This window comes from Ovis canadensis, chromosome 14 (assembly GCF_042477335.2).
Source record: "Ovis canadensis isolate MfBH-ARS-UI-01 breed Bighorn chromosome 14, ARS-UI_OviCan_v2, whole genome shotgun sequence".
In the NCBI taxonomy this organism is placed as follows: Eukaryota; Metazoa; Chordata; class Mammalia; order Artiodactyla; family Bovidae; genus Ovis; species Ovis canadensis.
In genome coordinates, this window is record NC_091258.1 from 76,829,038 (window position 1) to 76,842,798 (window position 13,761).

Here is a 13,761-nt window from a genome sequence, read left to right on the forward strand (position 1 = left end):
TGAGCGTGGGGCGCACTGGGACACTGGATGTTCGGTCCCTCTGGAGTGAACTCAAGGACAACCCGGAGGCTGGGTGGTCAGAAGTCTGAGTTGGGGCCCCAGGGAGGGAGAGGAGGAGTCAGAGGAAGAAACCAAGGAGAGTCGGGACACCTCCTGGATTCCTTTACTGTGAGGCTGTAGCTGGTGTTGAGGGGCAGGTTGGTGGCCCCTGATACCTGGGTGGAGAGAGGACAGCCGTTGACACCGCCTGCTAAGAGGAGGCTGTTTATAGACTGGGCCACACATCATAATGCACAGGGCTCCTGAACACAAGCACATCCCCTGAATTGTCTCTAAAGCCAGCTCTCGGCCAATCCGAGAACACTCGCTCAGGAGACTCCAGCAAGAACGGGTCTCTGTCTACCCGGATCGGGTAAGACCACGGCTGGAATAGCTCAGCGATCCCTAGAGGGATCTAATTCCATTGGCGAGCCAGTCTGCAGAGTCTGATCTCCCGCGGGGCTGCCTCAAAACTTTGAGCGGAGGGGAGGGAAAGGATCAAAAGACTTCTGTTTCCACCTCGTTTTCCATTCTCTTCTTTTGCTTCTTCATCACTGCCTCCAGTTCTGACACATTCTCTTTGTCCTGGAGGACGGGGTGGAAATCAGGACCGTAGCATCAGGGTCCTCAGCGCCCTCCCCGGCCCGGACCTGGGGACGAGGGTTCCAGCTCACCTCCAGCAGCGAGCGCTGCACCGTGATCTGGCTATACACGCGCGCCCCCTCCTCGGGGCTAAGCGCCCGAAACTTCTCCTTCGGCAGCGAGAATAGCTGGGCGCCGCTCAGTTCTCCCAGCGCCGCGATGGTCCTGAGCAGGCGCATTGAAGACATGGTTAGGCCTGCCGGCCAATCGCAGCTCGAATGTCAGCCCCACCAACCACGTCACGCCCGCCCCTAGGCCTTTGTCCAATCAGCTGCCGAAGGTTCCTGAATCCCCCTCTACCAACCATAGTGCGTCGCGGGGGAGGTTTCCGTGGTGACTCCAATCGGAGCCTAGGAAAACAGGCCAATCACAGCCTGACATCCACAGTTGCGGCCCCCGTCCTGGACCAATCCAGCCCCCCGTGGTCTGCCACTCCCACTGGGCCTTTAGGAGAGCTTCGCCTCTAGCGCGCGTATAACCCGAGCCTCCTAGCCGGCAAACGCCACACTCACCCTGAACTGAAGCCCTTGACCTGTAGCCAGGCGCAGACCTCCGAGGCGCTGGAGCGCGGGTTGAGCTGCGACTCCGGGGCGCGAGGCCCAGGGGCTGCGCGGCTGGGGCCCGTGAGGCCCTGGGCCAGGCGTGCCTGCAGCTCCTCGTTGATACTGAGCATGACCATCGGGGAGAATTTCTCTACAGGCGGGAAACCAGGAGGGAGGGAAGACTCAGGGCGAAGGGCCTAGAGGGTCAGGAACCTCCAGCGTTCCCGTGATGGGTCGTCGGGAACCTCCTTTTCTGAGTCTCCTTCCCTCTGTCTGGAAAGCGAGGACAAGGACCGTTCCCTCGAAGGGGTGCCCCCACCACTCACCCTTCTTGCCCGAGTCCAAGTTGTTGAGGTTCTCGCAGCTGTCCCTGGGAGACTGAGCTGAAGCTGGAGCTGGAGCCTGGGTCTGCGCTAGTCCTGGAGGCAGGGCTGGCGCTGGTGGCGGAGGGTTAGCCGGATCCGGAGCCTGGGTCTGCGCTAGTCCTGGAGCCAGGACTGGCGCTGATGGCGGAGGGGGTGGGGGCGGAGGGGCCGGGGCCGAGGCTGATGTGGGAGGAGCGGGAGGTGCAGGGCCCGGGGCCGGTGCTGGTGGTGGAGGGGGAACGGCCGTGCTATTCTCCTAGAGAGGGGAACAAGAGGGAAGCACCTGGATCAGAGAGAGGACTGAATCACAGTCCCTTCTCCTGGAGGTAAATGTCTGAATCTCCATTCACTTCCTCTTCCAGAGATTTTGACACCTTAACCCCCACGCCCCTTGTTCTCAGGATCTGACCCCCTAGTCCCTCTTCCCTCAGGACCCAGGAGTCCGCCCCGGCTCACCAGACTGCGGCCCCCCCGCGGCCCCGGGTGGGGTGTCAGGATATTATAGGGTACATATCCCTCCTGCCCCCTCTGGTCCTGAACCTTCCACCACTTGCGCTGGTCATCTAGGACCTGGAAGAGGTACAGTGGAGGGTTCAGAGGCTGTGTCTGTAGCGAGGGTTGGGTGGACTCCACCCTCTCGCCTCCACCGCTACTCCTCTAACCTCCAGTATGTCCCACTCCTTGACGGACAGCTCGCTGCTGTTGCGCGCCTGGAAGTCATAATTACATAGGACCCACTTTCCCGCCGGCTCCGGCCCCTGGGGCTCAGCTTCTGGTTCCTCGTCTGGGTGACTGAGGAGAAGGGGAAGAGTTGAGGGGTAAGGAGGCAGCCAGCGTCACTCTGCTGGGCCTTAGGGGTTGGTGTGAGCTGGAGTTAAAGCCAAGCAGGGGGTCAAGGCTGAGGGGAAGGGGCAGGTTAATACTGTTAACAGAGGTTTGACATTGGAATGCCAGTTTGAATACACTGTGCTCATTTCATGCTGGGCACCATGCAGTAAGCACACGATACAAGTACTAGCATCAGCTCCGTTTTCTAGACGAGAACATTCGGGCTCAGAGAAATAAAATCACTTTCCCCAGATCATACAGTTAGAGACAGCTGCTATTTACTGAGCATCTCCTATGTACTGGGCTCATGCATAAATGATAACTCCTAAGCATAATAACAAGAGTCAACATGTACATAGCACTTACTGTAGGCCAGAAACTATTCAAAGTCTGTTACATACACTAGCTGACTTGATACTGAGACAGCCCTTGGATGAACGATGAGTTTGAACCTCTTAGTAGTTCTTTCCTCCTCCCAGAGACCCAATTATTATCTCCATTTTACAGGAGAGAAACCGTGATGTAAAGGTCATAGAGAAAGAAAGAGGTATAATTACACTGGGGACTCGGGCAGGCTGGCCCGAGCTCATGTCCTGAGGAATTCCATTCTATTCGGTCGACCAAACACTGCGTTCAGGTTTTTCCATACTTTTGGGCGAACGAACGCAGTACTTGCACTCACCTGGGTGTGAACCTGAATGCTCCCATGACCCTAAGCTCTTTAACTGCTAGCCTGTACAACATCACAGACTTCTCACTCTTTCAGGGAGGGATTATAGTTATTTCCAGGTCCCCCCACAAAGAACTTAAAGTGCAAAAAAAAAAAAAAAGGTGAGTTAAAAGCTGAGGGTGTCAAGATTCAGAAGCGTAGGGAGAAGGGGATCCGCTGGACCAGGCAGCTGGCAGGAAGGTGAGCAGACCTTTAGCTCTGACCCCCCAGTTAAAGGCACCTCAGCCCCATGAAGCCTACCTGTGCAAGGGAGAAGGGGATCTTCAGGGCCGAGGCGCCCCCCGTGTGAGGCTGGCAGCTCCCAGCACGCCGTCTCTGCTGAGACTCTTGCCCCAGCCCTACCCAGACCCGCCTCTGCTCCTCCACACCTGCTGCTCCCCTCTTCACATCTCACATGGAGTCCCTCACACCTGCCCCCGACTTGCTCAGGGAATCCCGGCTCCTCTCGGCCCTTCTTCCCTGGGGACCCCAAGAGCCTGCACCCCCACTGCTTGTTGGAACTGTGGACCTGCACCCCCAGTCCTTTTCCTCCTCTGGAGACCTAGGAGCCCAGATCTCAAGCTTTAATTTCCTAAACTATTTAACGTTTAAAAGGTCTGACAGCCAGCAGGAACCAAGACCATTGCTTGAGAGCCTTGGGAAAGCGAGGGTCCAGCCTTCAAGTCTTTCTCTCTCTCAGGAGCTCGGAAATAGTACCACTTTCCAACTTGCCCAGAAACTTGCCCCTTGGCCCCTGAAGTCGAAAGTCTGCTTCCCTGGCTCTCCAAGGTTCCAAGCACCAGATTGAGCTCTTCTTCAAAACCCAAATGTTCAACTTCCCAGCCCGTTCTCTCCAACACCTAGAACTCTGTCCTCATGTCCTTTCCAGGCCCTCGGAAACCAAGCCACCTTCTTCCAGATCTTTGGGGATTCAGGGGTCTCTCTCAGATTTACCCACTCCCAGCACCCTCCTCCCTTGGACCCAGAAAACTGGGGCCCTCTCCCTCCCTCCCTGATTCTCCCCCCTCTCCCTGCCCCGCTCCCTGCCTCATCACCACCTCACCCACCTTTGAAGAACCGGGAAGACAAAAAGAAAAAAGGGGGAGTGGAGTCAGCACTGGGAGCCCGCAGGACGCACCCTACCTGGACCCCACTGACCCGACTCACCCACTGACACTCACCCATTGACAGCGACCTGGGGAGCGCTTTGCTGCAGGACACGAGAGCAGTAAGTCAGGTGGGACCCTGCTTGCATCCCCGGAATTGCGGGTCATGCCCCCTACCCCCATGTCACCTGGGGGAGCTTAAGCTTTAGCCTCACCTGCTGGCGCCGTCGCTCATGCTGTAGCTGTTTCTCTACTGGGTCCTCCCAGGCACGGCCCTGTGGGTCCATGGCTGGGGGCTCCCAGCCGCTGTAGAACTCAGGTCTGTATGGGGGCCCCTCCTCTGGGGGTAGGTCCACCCTGCAACCAAGGGAGGGCCGAGGGCTCAGGGATCCTGAAGGTTTGACTTCAGACTGTCAGTCACTTCATGAAGTTTTCCCCCTTCCCTTTAGCCTTGTTCTAACCCAACAAATGTAACCTTACCCCCCCCCCCATTTTTTTAAACCAAGACCTGCCCCTTACTCTAAGCTGCATCCATGATGTCAACTATATTTGTAAATATTCTGATTACACTCTCTTGAATTTCACCTCTGATTCCAAACTGGGTCTTCCACCCCTTTCCCCTAAGTCCAGCATCTAACTTTGCACCTGCTCCCATGAAGATGCCAGCTGTGCCCCCTTTCCAAATCCACAGACCAAACGTTTCTCAAGCCTACCTCCTCGCTATAGCCCTGCCCCATTCCTGGAAGTCCTGCCTTTTATTCCCGTTCGAGCTCTGGTTCAGTCTTTTTTTTTTTTTTAATCATGCTACAGAAAACCTAACTACCTAACTTTAAGATTTATTTTTGCAACTTTTTTAAACAGAGAAAACAATACGCTCCTTGGGGAAAGGTGGGGGATTGAGAATACAGGTCCTGGGTGCAAATTATGACCCCAGACCTGGAGTTGATAGGCCTGCCTAGGAGAGAAACCACTGGGCACTGCCACACCGCCAAAGGGGACAGCTGCTGTCTGAGGCTCAGCAGGCTGTTTCACACGACACTCAAGAGTTTCCTCCAATCGGATCGCGGCATTTGTCCTAGTCCCACCAATACTTCAGTTTCTTTGAAGACACCCTCTAGCTAAGGCCCACAACTACCCTTCTCTGCCAAACCCATCTTTCCAACAGCCACGCCTCTTTTTCCCAGAGCCGCCCCTAAAGCACCCTGCCTAGCCTGTCCCTCCAATCACCACTGTCTACCTCCAAGCCCCGCCCCCAAATCACCATGCCTCCTGCCTCCTAGCCTGTCCCTCCAATCACCACACTGTCTACCTCCCAGCCCCGCCCCTAAATCACCACACCTCCTGCCTCCTAGCCCTTTCCCTCCAATCACCACGCCCCGCCTAGCCCCGCCCCTTACATGCCACGCCTCCTGCGCCCCAGCCCTGCCCCTTACCCGGGGTGGGTCCAAGAGTCCCCCAGCGAGGTCCAGAGCGTATTTTCACGTTGAGTGACATTGTCCCGCAGCAGCTTCACAGCCTCGGAAGTCAGATGCGGCCGCCTCACGCCGCTGGCCAACTGAGGGCCGCCCAAGGTGTCTACAATCTGGCAGGGGCGCAGGAGTGGGCAGGCCGTCAGACCGGCCTGAGGTGGACTCCTGTGCTGCAGGGCTGAGGCCGGGGGTGTCTCACCATCTGCAGAGGTCCGAACAGGAAGTGCAGCAGCTCCTGGGAGCTGGGGTTGGCGATGTTGCCGCGCAGCCGGGCCTGAGAGCCGAGGAGGTGCTGGTGTTAGTGCGTGGACAGGTGCGACTCGCTATTCCTCTCGCCCCCTGAGGCCCCAAGGTGGGTGCGTGCTCACCAGCAAGCTGAAGGCGTACTTGATTTTCTGAAGTATGTCAGTGTACTCGGCCCCTGAGGGTGGCTTGGCCCGCAGCGCCAGGAGGCTCTCTGTGGGTAGGAAGGCAGGCGCAGTGACGGGGGACGTGCAGACAGCATCAGGCAGGGTCAGAGAGAGAGACAGAGACCCGTGAGGTCGCGAGGGAGAGTCAGACTGGCAGGGGGTGCAGGGGGAGACCCGGGGAGAGGGAGGATATTTGGGAGCGGCCCCAGAGGGCCAGGGAGGGGCTGTTCAGAACTGCCGCTGGATGGCGCCCCCTCACCCCCGGCCTCCTGGTGCCGGGTCCTGCGGCTGCGCTCTCGGTGCTCCAGCACACGGGTCGCCTCGGCCGACTTCTGCAGCCTGGATACGAAGCTCTCCACGTCGTCGAACACATGGTTCAGGATGTCCTGGGGGCCAGGGCAGGGGGATGCATGGGACCCCTGAATCCTAGACCCTCATCCCGCCCCGCCCCACGTCCAAAGTCCCACAGACCGAGAGCACTGGGGCACACTTAGGCCAGGCCACACCCTCCGATGCTTGACCTTGCCCCATCCTGTCACCACTGGCCACATCCCCAGAAGTCTGACCGAGGTCCCAGGACCAAGCCCTACGCCCTGACAGAAGATTCACACCTATGGTCAGTCCTGCCCCAGGCCCTCGCCCCGCTTCGCTCACCACGTCCCGCTCTGCCTGCAGACTGGCCAGGTCCGGGCCGCGGGGTCCCAGGTCCGGGAAGGCCGAGTCAGAGCTGGGGCAGACCTCCTCCTGGCTCGGCCTCCACGTCTCCTCCGCCTCTGGGATGGGCTCCGCCTGGGGTCGCCCGCGGCCCGCGGCCGGCTGTACGGTGCGGATCGCTGCGCGGAACATTGGGCCATGCGGCAGGGGCGTGGCCTCGGCGACGGGCGAGGGGTGCTGTTGCGGCTGCATTCGCGTGGCCCTGCAGAGGGACAAGGGCAGGCAGGCTGGGAACACAGAGGGGTCCAGCGAGCAGAGAATTTCGGGGCTTCAATCTTTCGAATTGCGGTGCTGGAGAAGACTCTTGAGAGTCCCTTGCGCAGTAAGGAGATTAAACCAGTCCATCCTAAAGGAAATCAATCCAGAATATTCCTTGGAAAGACTGATACTGAAGCTGAAGCTCCAGTCCTTTGGTCACCTGATAAGAGCCGACTCATTAGAAGAGATGTTGGGAAAGATTGAAGGCAGGAGAAGGGGACGACAGAGGATGAGATGGTTGGATGGCCTCATTGACTCAAGGGATGTGAGTTTGAGCAAACTCCGGGAGATAGTGAAGGACAGGGAAGCCTGGCGTGCTGCAGTCCATGGGGTCGCAAAGATTTGGACACGACTGAGCAGCTGAACAACAGTCCGAAACACGGTAAGCCAAAGGGGTCAAACCTAGATTCACAGCGGGAGGGGGAAATCTGATATATGGATTGGGGGGATGGGGAGCGTGCCTCTCTGGGGGAAAACTGAGGCTGAGGGAGGAAAATCCGAGGGGAGGGTAGTGCACTTGTCTGGGAGGTATAGGTGACTTGGAGAGGGTTTGACTCTAAAACTGGCTCTGCTCTAGGCTAGTGGTATCAACCGATTTCTCAGATGGAGAGACTGAGGCTCAAAGAAGGGAGCAGGCCCTCCAGAGACCTCCCCGTCATCTCTTCTCCCCTGCTTTACCTGAGTGCCGCCGCCCTGCGCTCCCCGCAGCCCGAGCGGTAGTTGTGCAGAGCTCTCTGGATTTCCTCTTGGATGGACTCCACCTGCCAAGCGCGCCGTCAGGCCACGACCCCGTCCCACCCCACCCCAGCCCACCCACTGCCTGCTCAGCGCCGTGCTCCGGGTCGATCCCTTGGCTCGGCCCTAGATCACGGGTAGTCAGCGCCCAAGCCCTGGGCTCACACCCCTGCCCTAAAACTGTCCCTGCCCTCGGCCACGGCCCGCCCCCACGGAGGCCCCGTCTGGGTGGTACCTCGCGCCTCGACCACACCCACACTAGTTCCGGCTGCTCCCCAGACCCCTCTCTCCGCCTTTGTGTCCGCGCTCTTAGCCTCGGTCTCCGTTCTACCCGCACCTTCCTTCAGTTCAACCTGTCCTCAACCCCCACCTCCATTACAGAATTTCTTTCCAGGCCACGCCCCCTCCTGGGCCCCGACCCCGCCTTTGCCCCAGGCCACGCCCCAAGAGTAGAGGGCCCGCCCCATTGGCGGGAGGGCTTTGGCCCCCGGTCGGGCTCGCTCACCCCGACACTCTGGCCCTGGAAGAAATGCACGTCGGGCTGCGCGCGCTCCGGCTCCTGGCACACGAGCAGCAGCAGAGGGCGTTTCTGGCCCGGGGGCCTCACCGTGTCGCACCGCACGATGGCGCTCACAGGGTAGGACTCCAGCTCCTCCTGCAGGGGTGGGGCAGCGGGTAAACTGAGGCCCGGAGCCACGGAGACTCCAGAGTGACAGGACAGCGGTGCCGGCAGAAGTAGGCGCTGCGCAGGGCAAACCCCTTCTCCCGCCGGGGGTAGGGGTCACAGATGAGCTAGTGAAGCTCAAAGAGGGGGCGACGCCCCCAGACGTCCCTAGGGCTAGGCTCTCGGTCCAGCCGTTCCTTCCACCCGTGCGCCCCGGGGCACCTTGGAGACCGGGTCCAGCAGCGTGACGTGGCTGGGAGACACTCTCAGCAGCATGTCCTGAGCCCAGATGCGGCCTTGGCTGTCCATGAGGGCCAGCTTCTGCGAGGCGTCCTCCACCGTGTGTATGGCGTCCTCACCCAGGCTGAAGGTCACCAGGTGCTGGCAGGGGCCACGAAGGAAGCAGTGGGTCCCAGGATGAAGCCGGGTGGGCTGAGGATCCCCCTGGAATTGGCCTTCCGCCCCACGACTAACCACACCTCCTCTGGGAGGCCTTCTCTGAGCACCTGCTCCACCTCCCGCAGTGCCCTTGCTGTGCCTCCCATCTGAATGACTAACACTCGGGTCTAGCTCTCCTGCAAGACCGCTTGAAGGCAGGGAATGGTCTGGGTTATATCCCATTCCTTCTAAGCACCTCTACCCCCATTAGAGCACATTTTGCTGGTACTTCTGGACCTTGTCTGACTCCCTACTTATCCAGAATGGCACCTGACTTGTCCCCATGGTCCAAGTGTCCAGCACAAAAGCTGGTCCCGAGGAGAAGTTGGCAGATGAAAGTGGAATTGAGTTCTTCCACTGAAACTCCAGTACTTTGGCCACCTCATACGAAGAGTTGACTCATTGGAAAAGACTCTGATGCTGGGAGGGATTGGGGGCAGGAGGAAAAGGGGACGACAGAGGATGAGATGGCTGAATGGGATCACTGACTCGATGGACATGAGTCTGAGTGAACGCCGGGAGTTGGTGATGGGCAGGGAGGCCTGGCATGCTGCGATTCATGGGGTCACAAAGAGTCTGACGTGACTGAGCAACTGAACTGACCTGAGCTGAACTGTAGATCCACGTTTGAGGCAAGGTAGAAGTCCACTTTGCAGAGGAGCAAACTGAGTTCCCCAAGTTAATGCTGCTTGGAGGTCAGCTGCTTTCAACACCCCCATCTCCTCAGGCCTGCCTTTCCTCCCACAAGGCTACCCGCGGCAACACAGACCCCAGACTCACATTGACTGCATTGGTGGAAAAGTCGGACATAACCTCAGTGGAGTAACGCTTTCTCTGTTCTGTAGGGGTGAAGGGGAAAGGCTGCAGGAGACCCAGCCCCCAGCCCCTCCCTCAGACCCAGGAGACCCATTCCCCAGCCCCTCCCCCTAGATCCAGGCGGCCACCCTCAGCCCCTCCCCCATCAGATCCAGGGGTTTGGGTCCTCAGTTACCTCGTCCCTCAGACCTAGTTTCTCCTGGCCTAGGGTTTCTTGGCCCCTAAACTCACCATAGATAGACTTGGCACTCTGTTTGAGAGAAGCTTCTGGGCTGTGAAGGAAAAGAGGGGTGAGAGGGGCTGGGGGAACGCTCAGCAGATCGTGGGGGTTCTGATTGCTAGGCAGAGAGCCTGCGAGAGCAGTGGGGAGCCAGGGAGGATTTTGAGCAGCAAGGCCGAGCCAGCGCTGGACTTTAATAAGACAAGCACGGCAGTGGTACTGGGTGGTGGGTGGGTGTGTGGTCTCTACTGTCACCCAGACCTGGGTGTGAATCCCCTATCAGCTCCTGCTTTACCATAAGACCCTGGTTGGGGTGGGGGAGGTGGGGAGACAATCTCTCCTGCCTCAGTTTCTCAGGGGTCAGCTCCCCACAGCCTCCATCCAGTAGGGCTGCTGGGTGAATTCAATGAGATGATGCAGTTGGAGTGTTTTGCAGACTGTCCTACAGTCGGACAGCACAGCACACACGCACTGTGTCAGTAAAGACCATGTTCTTATCATTATTGTGATGATGCGAACAGCTTAACACACAGTAGTTGCCCAATAAATGGACTGTTTGTTTGTTTTTTTTTTTTTTAAGCTGTCCTAAAGCTTGCAGGATCTCAGTTCCCGGACCAGGGATTGAACCCAGGGCTTGGCAGTGAAAGCACCAAATCCTAACCACAGGCTGTGGCCACTGATGCAAAGAGCCAAGTCATTAGAAAAGATGCTGGGAAAGATCGAGGGCAGGAGGAGAAGGGGGCGACAGAGGATGAGATGGTTGGAGGGCATCACTGACTCAGTGGACATGAGTTGGAGCAAACTCCAGGAGTTGGTGATGGGACAGGGAGGCCTGGCGTGCTGCAGTCCATGGGGTCATAAAAGAGTCGGACATGTCTTAGTGACTGAACAACAGGTATTGGGAGTAGCTGGGAAGTTATCTTCTTCCCCTCCTACCCCCACGGGCCCTTTCCAGCCAAAACCTGTCCTCAACCTCCTCTTCAAGGTCACTTTCTGCTAGAAGAATTTAATCCCCATTTCCCCAGATATAATAGAAGCTCAGAGCTTGATGGGAGTCAGGGATGAGAGCTGAAGGATGAGAAACCCTTTCAGTCAAACCTCTGCTCCTCGTCCTGCTCTGGTCAGTCAAATCTCCCCACAATTTGATTACCTCTGGGCTGGAGAAATCATTCCCTTACATCTCCCAGACACCTGTTTCCCTGCTTCTCTGTCTTTCTCCCTGGTCACTCCGGGAGACTTGACCCTTCATTATAAACAGCCCAGGGCTTCCCAGGTTATCACTTGGTAAAGAACCAGCCTGCCAATGCAGGAGACACAGGAAACTCATGTTTGATCTTCTGGATTGGGAAGATCCCCTGGAGGAAGAAATGGCAACCCACCACAGTATTCTTGCCTGGAGTATCCCATGGACAGAGGAGTCTGGCGGGCTACAGTTCATGGGGTCACAAACAGTTGGACGTGACTGAGCATGCACAAACTAGGCACTATGTCAATATTTAATAAGATAATAATTGGGAATTCCCTGGCAGTCCAGTGGTTAGCACTCAGTGCTTTTACTGCTGGAGCAAGGGTTCAATCCCTGGTCGGGGAACTAAGATCTCACAAGCCACGCAATGTGGCCAAATAAGTTAAAAAAAAATCAGGTTAACAAGAGCAGCCACAGTGGTTCCTATGAGCTGAGCACCCGCTGTTGGTTAGACAGCCAAGTCTTGCACGTGTGTTATCCTGTCAAGCTCTCGAAATCACCCGTTTCACAGAGGAGGGACTGAGGCTTGAAGAGGTGATGTCTTTTGTTGGGGCCACACCACTGCTGAAGGCTGGCAACGGGCTTTGAACCCAGGTCTGTCTGACTGGCAGCGGGAGGGAGGCAGCTCAGAGGCTTCTGAGTGTCCAGCCCTGGGCTGCTGTAGATGCCACCTGTGGGTGTGGAGGGGGCTGGGGGCCTGGCGGACAGGGGTACTTACCCAGGGGTGGTGCTCATGGTGCTGAAAAAGGGGGCTCCTGACACCCGGAGCCCTGGAAGCTGGCAAAGGGATGAGGGCTGACGTGACCACGGGACCTTGGAATCCCGGCCTCAGCCCCTCCTCCCTCAGACCCAGATTCCACGCCCCCAGGCCCTTGCCCCTCAGACCAGGAATCTGGGCCTACAGGCCCTCCTCCCTTAGACCAGGAGTCCAGACCCCGCCCCTCCTCCCTCAGACCAGGAGTCCAGACCCCCGCCCCTCCTCCCTCAGACCCGGGGGTCCAGGCCCCCGCCCCTCCTCCCTAGGACCGAGATCTCTCCCAGGCCCCCTCACCTGCCGGTCCGTCTCTGACAGGCCGAGGCACTGAGCTCTGCTCTCCCTCCGGCCTGTCCTTCCTGTCCCTCCCAGGCCCTCCCCCCTCCGCATACCTGAGCACTCCCTCGGCACAGCCTCCTGGAGTGGCCCTGGGCGGGGCCGGGACTCCGGGGCGGCGGCGGGGAGCCGGTGCTCTATCTCCATCACAACAGGAGAACAGCCCCAGCAGTGTGGCGTCAGAACCCCTCCTCCGACTTCTGGTGTCTCTGTGAAGCTAATCGCCACTTGTTCATGGTCAATGCGCAGAGTGGGCTTTGAACCTGGGGCCCGCCTTTCTAATCCCAGGGCTGAGGTCCATCCGTGCTCCGTGCTCACCTCCTTCTGGGGTTTCTGTCTCCACCGGTGCCCTCAGCCCCCTTCCCCCTTCGTCTGAAAACTTCCCTCGATAATTCCAATGACGATGATAGCTAAGATTCAGTGCCCAACACGACTCCAAGAGTATCACAAAATTAACAGACTCCTCTGGCATGAAATCTTCTCCCTCTGTGCCACGGTCCCCACGGACTGAGTTGTACACCCACTTCTTCCCCAAACCCAGTGAGGTTCAGTGCTGGGGTGGCTCCATTTCACAGATGAGAAAACTGAGGCTCACAAAGTCTTGGAGACTTGCTCATAGTTATGCATGCAGCAAGTGTCTTCCTAGCGTCTTGCTCCCTGCTCTGGTCTCCATGAACAGATCCCGTAGACGCCTGAGTCAGCTCAAGTCACTCCCCTCTCAAAAGACGGGTGGCTCCCTGTTTCCCTGGATAGAAGAGAAGGCTTTCTAGTATACCTTCCTTTGGGCTTTGAGCACCCAGGTGCCATTCTGCCTCAGGGCCTTTGCACGTGCTATGCTGTTTTCCTGGAATGCTTTTCTTGTATCCTCAGGGCTTACTCTCCCACCTTCTTCAGGTCTTTGGTTGAATAAGGTCACATCAAAGAGCCCTGGCTGGCTACCTCTGACCCCACCCCTCCTTCAGAGTCTCTTCTTCCTAGACCAACACTTGATTTTTCTCTGGATCATTTATCACCCTCTAACACACTGTATTGTTGTTTTTCAGTTGCTAAGTCATGTCCGACTCTTTGCGACCGCATGGACTGCAGCACGCCAGCCTTTCCTGTCCTTCACTATCTCCTGGAGTTTGCTCAAACTCATGTCCATTGTGTCAGTAATGTTATCTGACCATCATCCTCTGCTGCCTCCTTCTCCTTCCTGCAGTCTTTCCCAGCATCAGAGTCTTTTCCAAGAAGTCAGTTCTTTGCAGCAGGTGGCCAAAGTATTGGGGTTTCAGCTTCAGCATCAGTCCTTCCAATGAATATTCAGGACTGATTTCCTTTAGGATGGAGTAGTCTGATCTCCTTGCAGTCCAGTGGACTCTCAAGAGTCTTCTCCAACACACAGTTCAAAAGCTTCAATTCTTTGGCGTTCAGCTTTCTTTATGGTCCAACTCTCACATCCATACATGACTACTGGAAAAACCATAGCTT

The 13,761-nt window shown here is 57.4% G+C and overlaps 1 protein-coding gene across 2 annotated transcripts; it reads right to left on the bottom strand.

Moving 5' to 3' along the window:
• Positions 1–141: 141 nt before the first annotated feature.
• Positions 142–12,453, bottom strand: EPS8L1 (EPS8 signaling adaptor L1). Of its 2 annotated transcripts, XR_011248499.1 has the most exons (21): positions 12,253–12,330; positions 11,920–11,978; positions 9,967–10,007; positions 9,700–9,758; positions 8,704–8,862; positions 8,323–8,472; positions 7,761–7,843; positions 6,765–7,026; positions 6,370–6,496; positions 6,069–6,157; positions 5,900–5,974; positions 5,665–5,813; positions 4,447–4,588; positions 4,307–4,335; positions 2,251–2,380; positions 2,045–2,158; positions 1,680–1,844; positions 1,550–1,612; positions 1,194–1,374; positions 714–846; positions 142–624 (listed from the first exon to the last, which is right to left on the bottom strand). XR_011248499.1 is itself a non-coding variant. In XM_069549481.1 (20 exons), exons 1-20 carry the CDS (start codon positions 12,436–12,438, stop codon positions 538–540), a joined length of 2,550 nt encoding a protein of 849 aa, XP_069405582.1. In that variant the 5' UTR covers positions 12,439–12,453; the 3' UTR covers positions 142–537. The 2 variants fall into 2 exon arrangements, 1 of the variants encoding a protein (XP_069405582.1); XM_069549481.1 differs by having other exon boundaries at positions 1,550–1,844; positions 12,253–12,453.
• Positions 12,454–13,761: the final 1,308 nt, after the last annotated feature.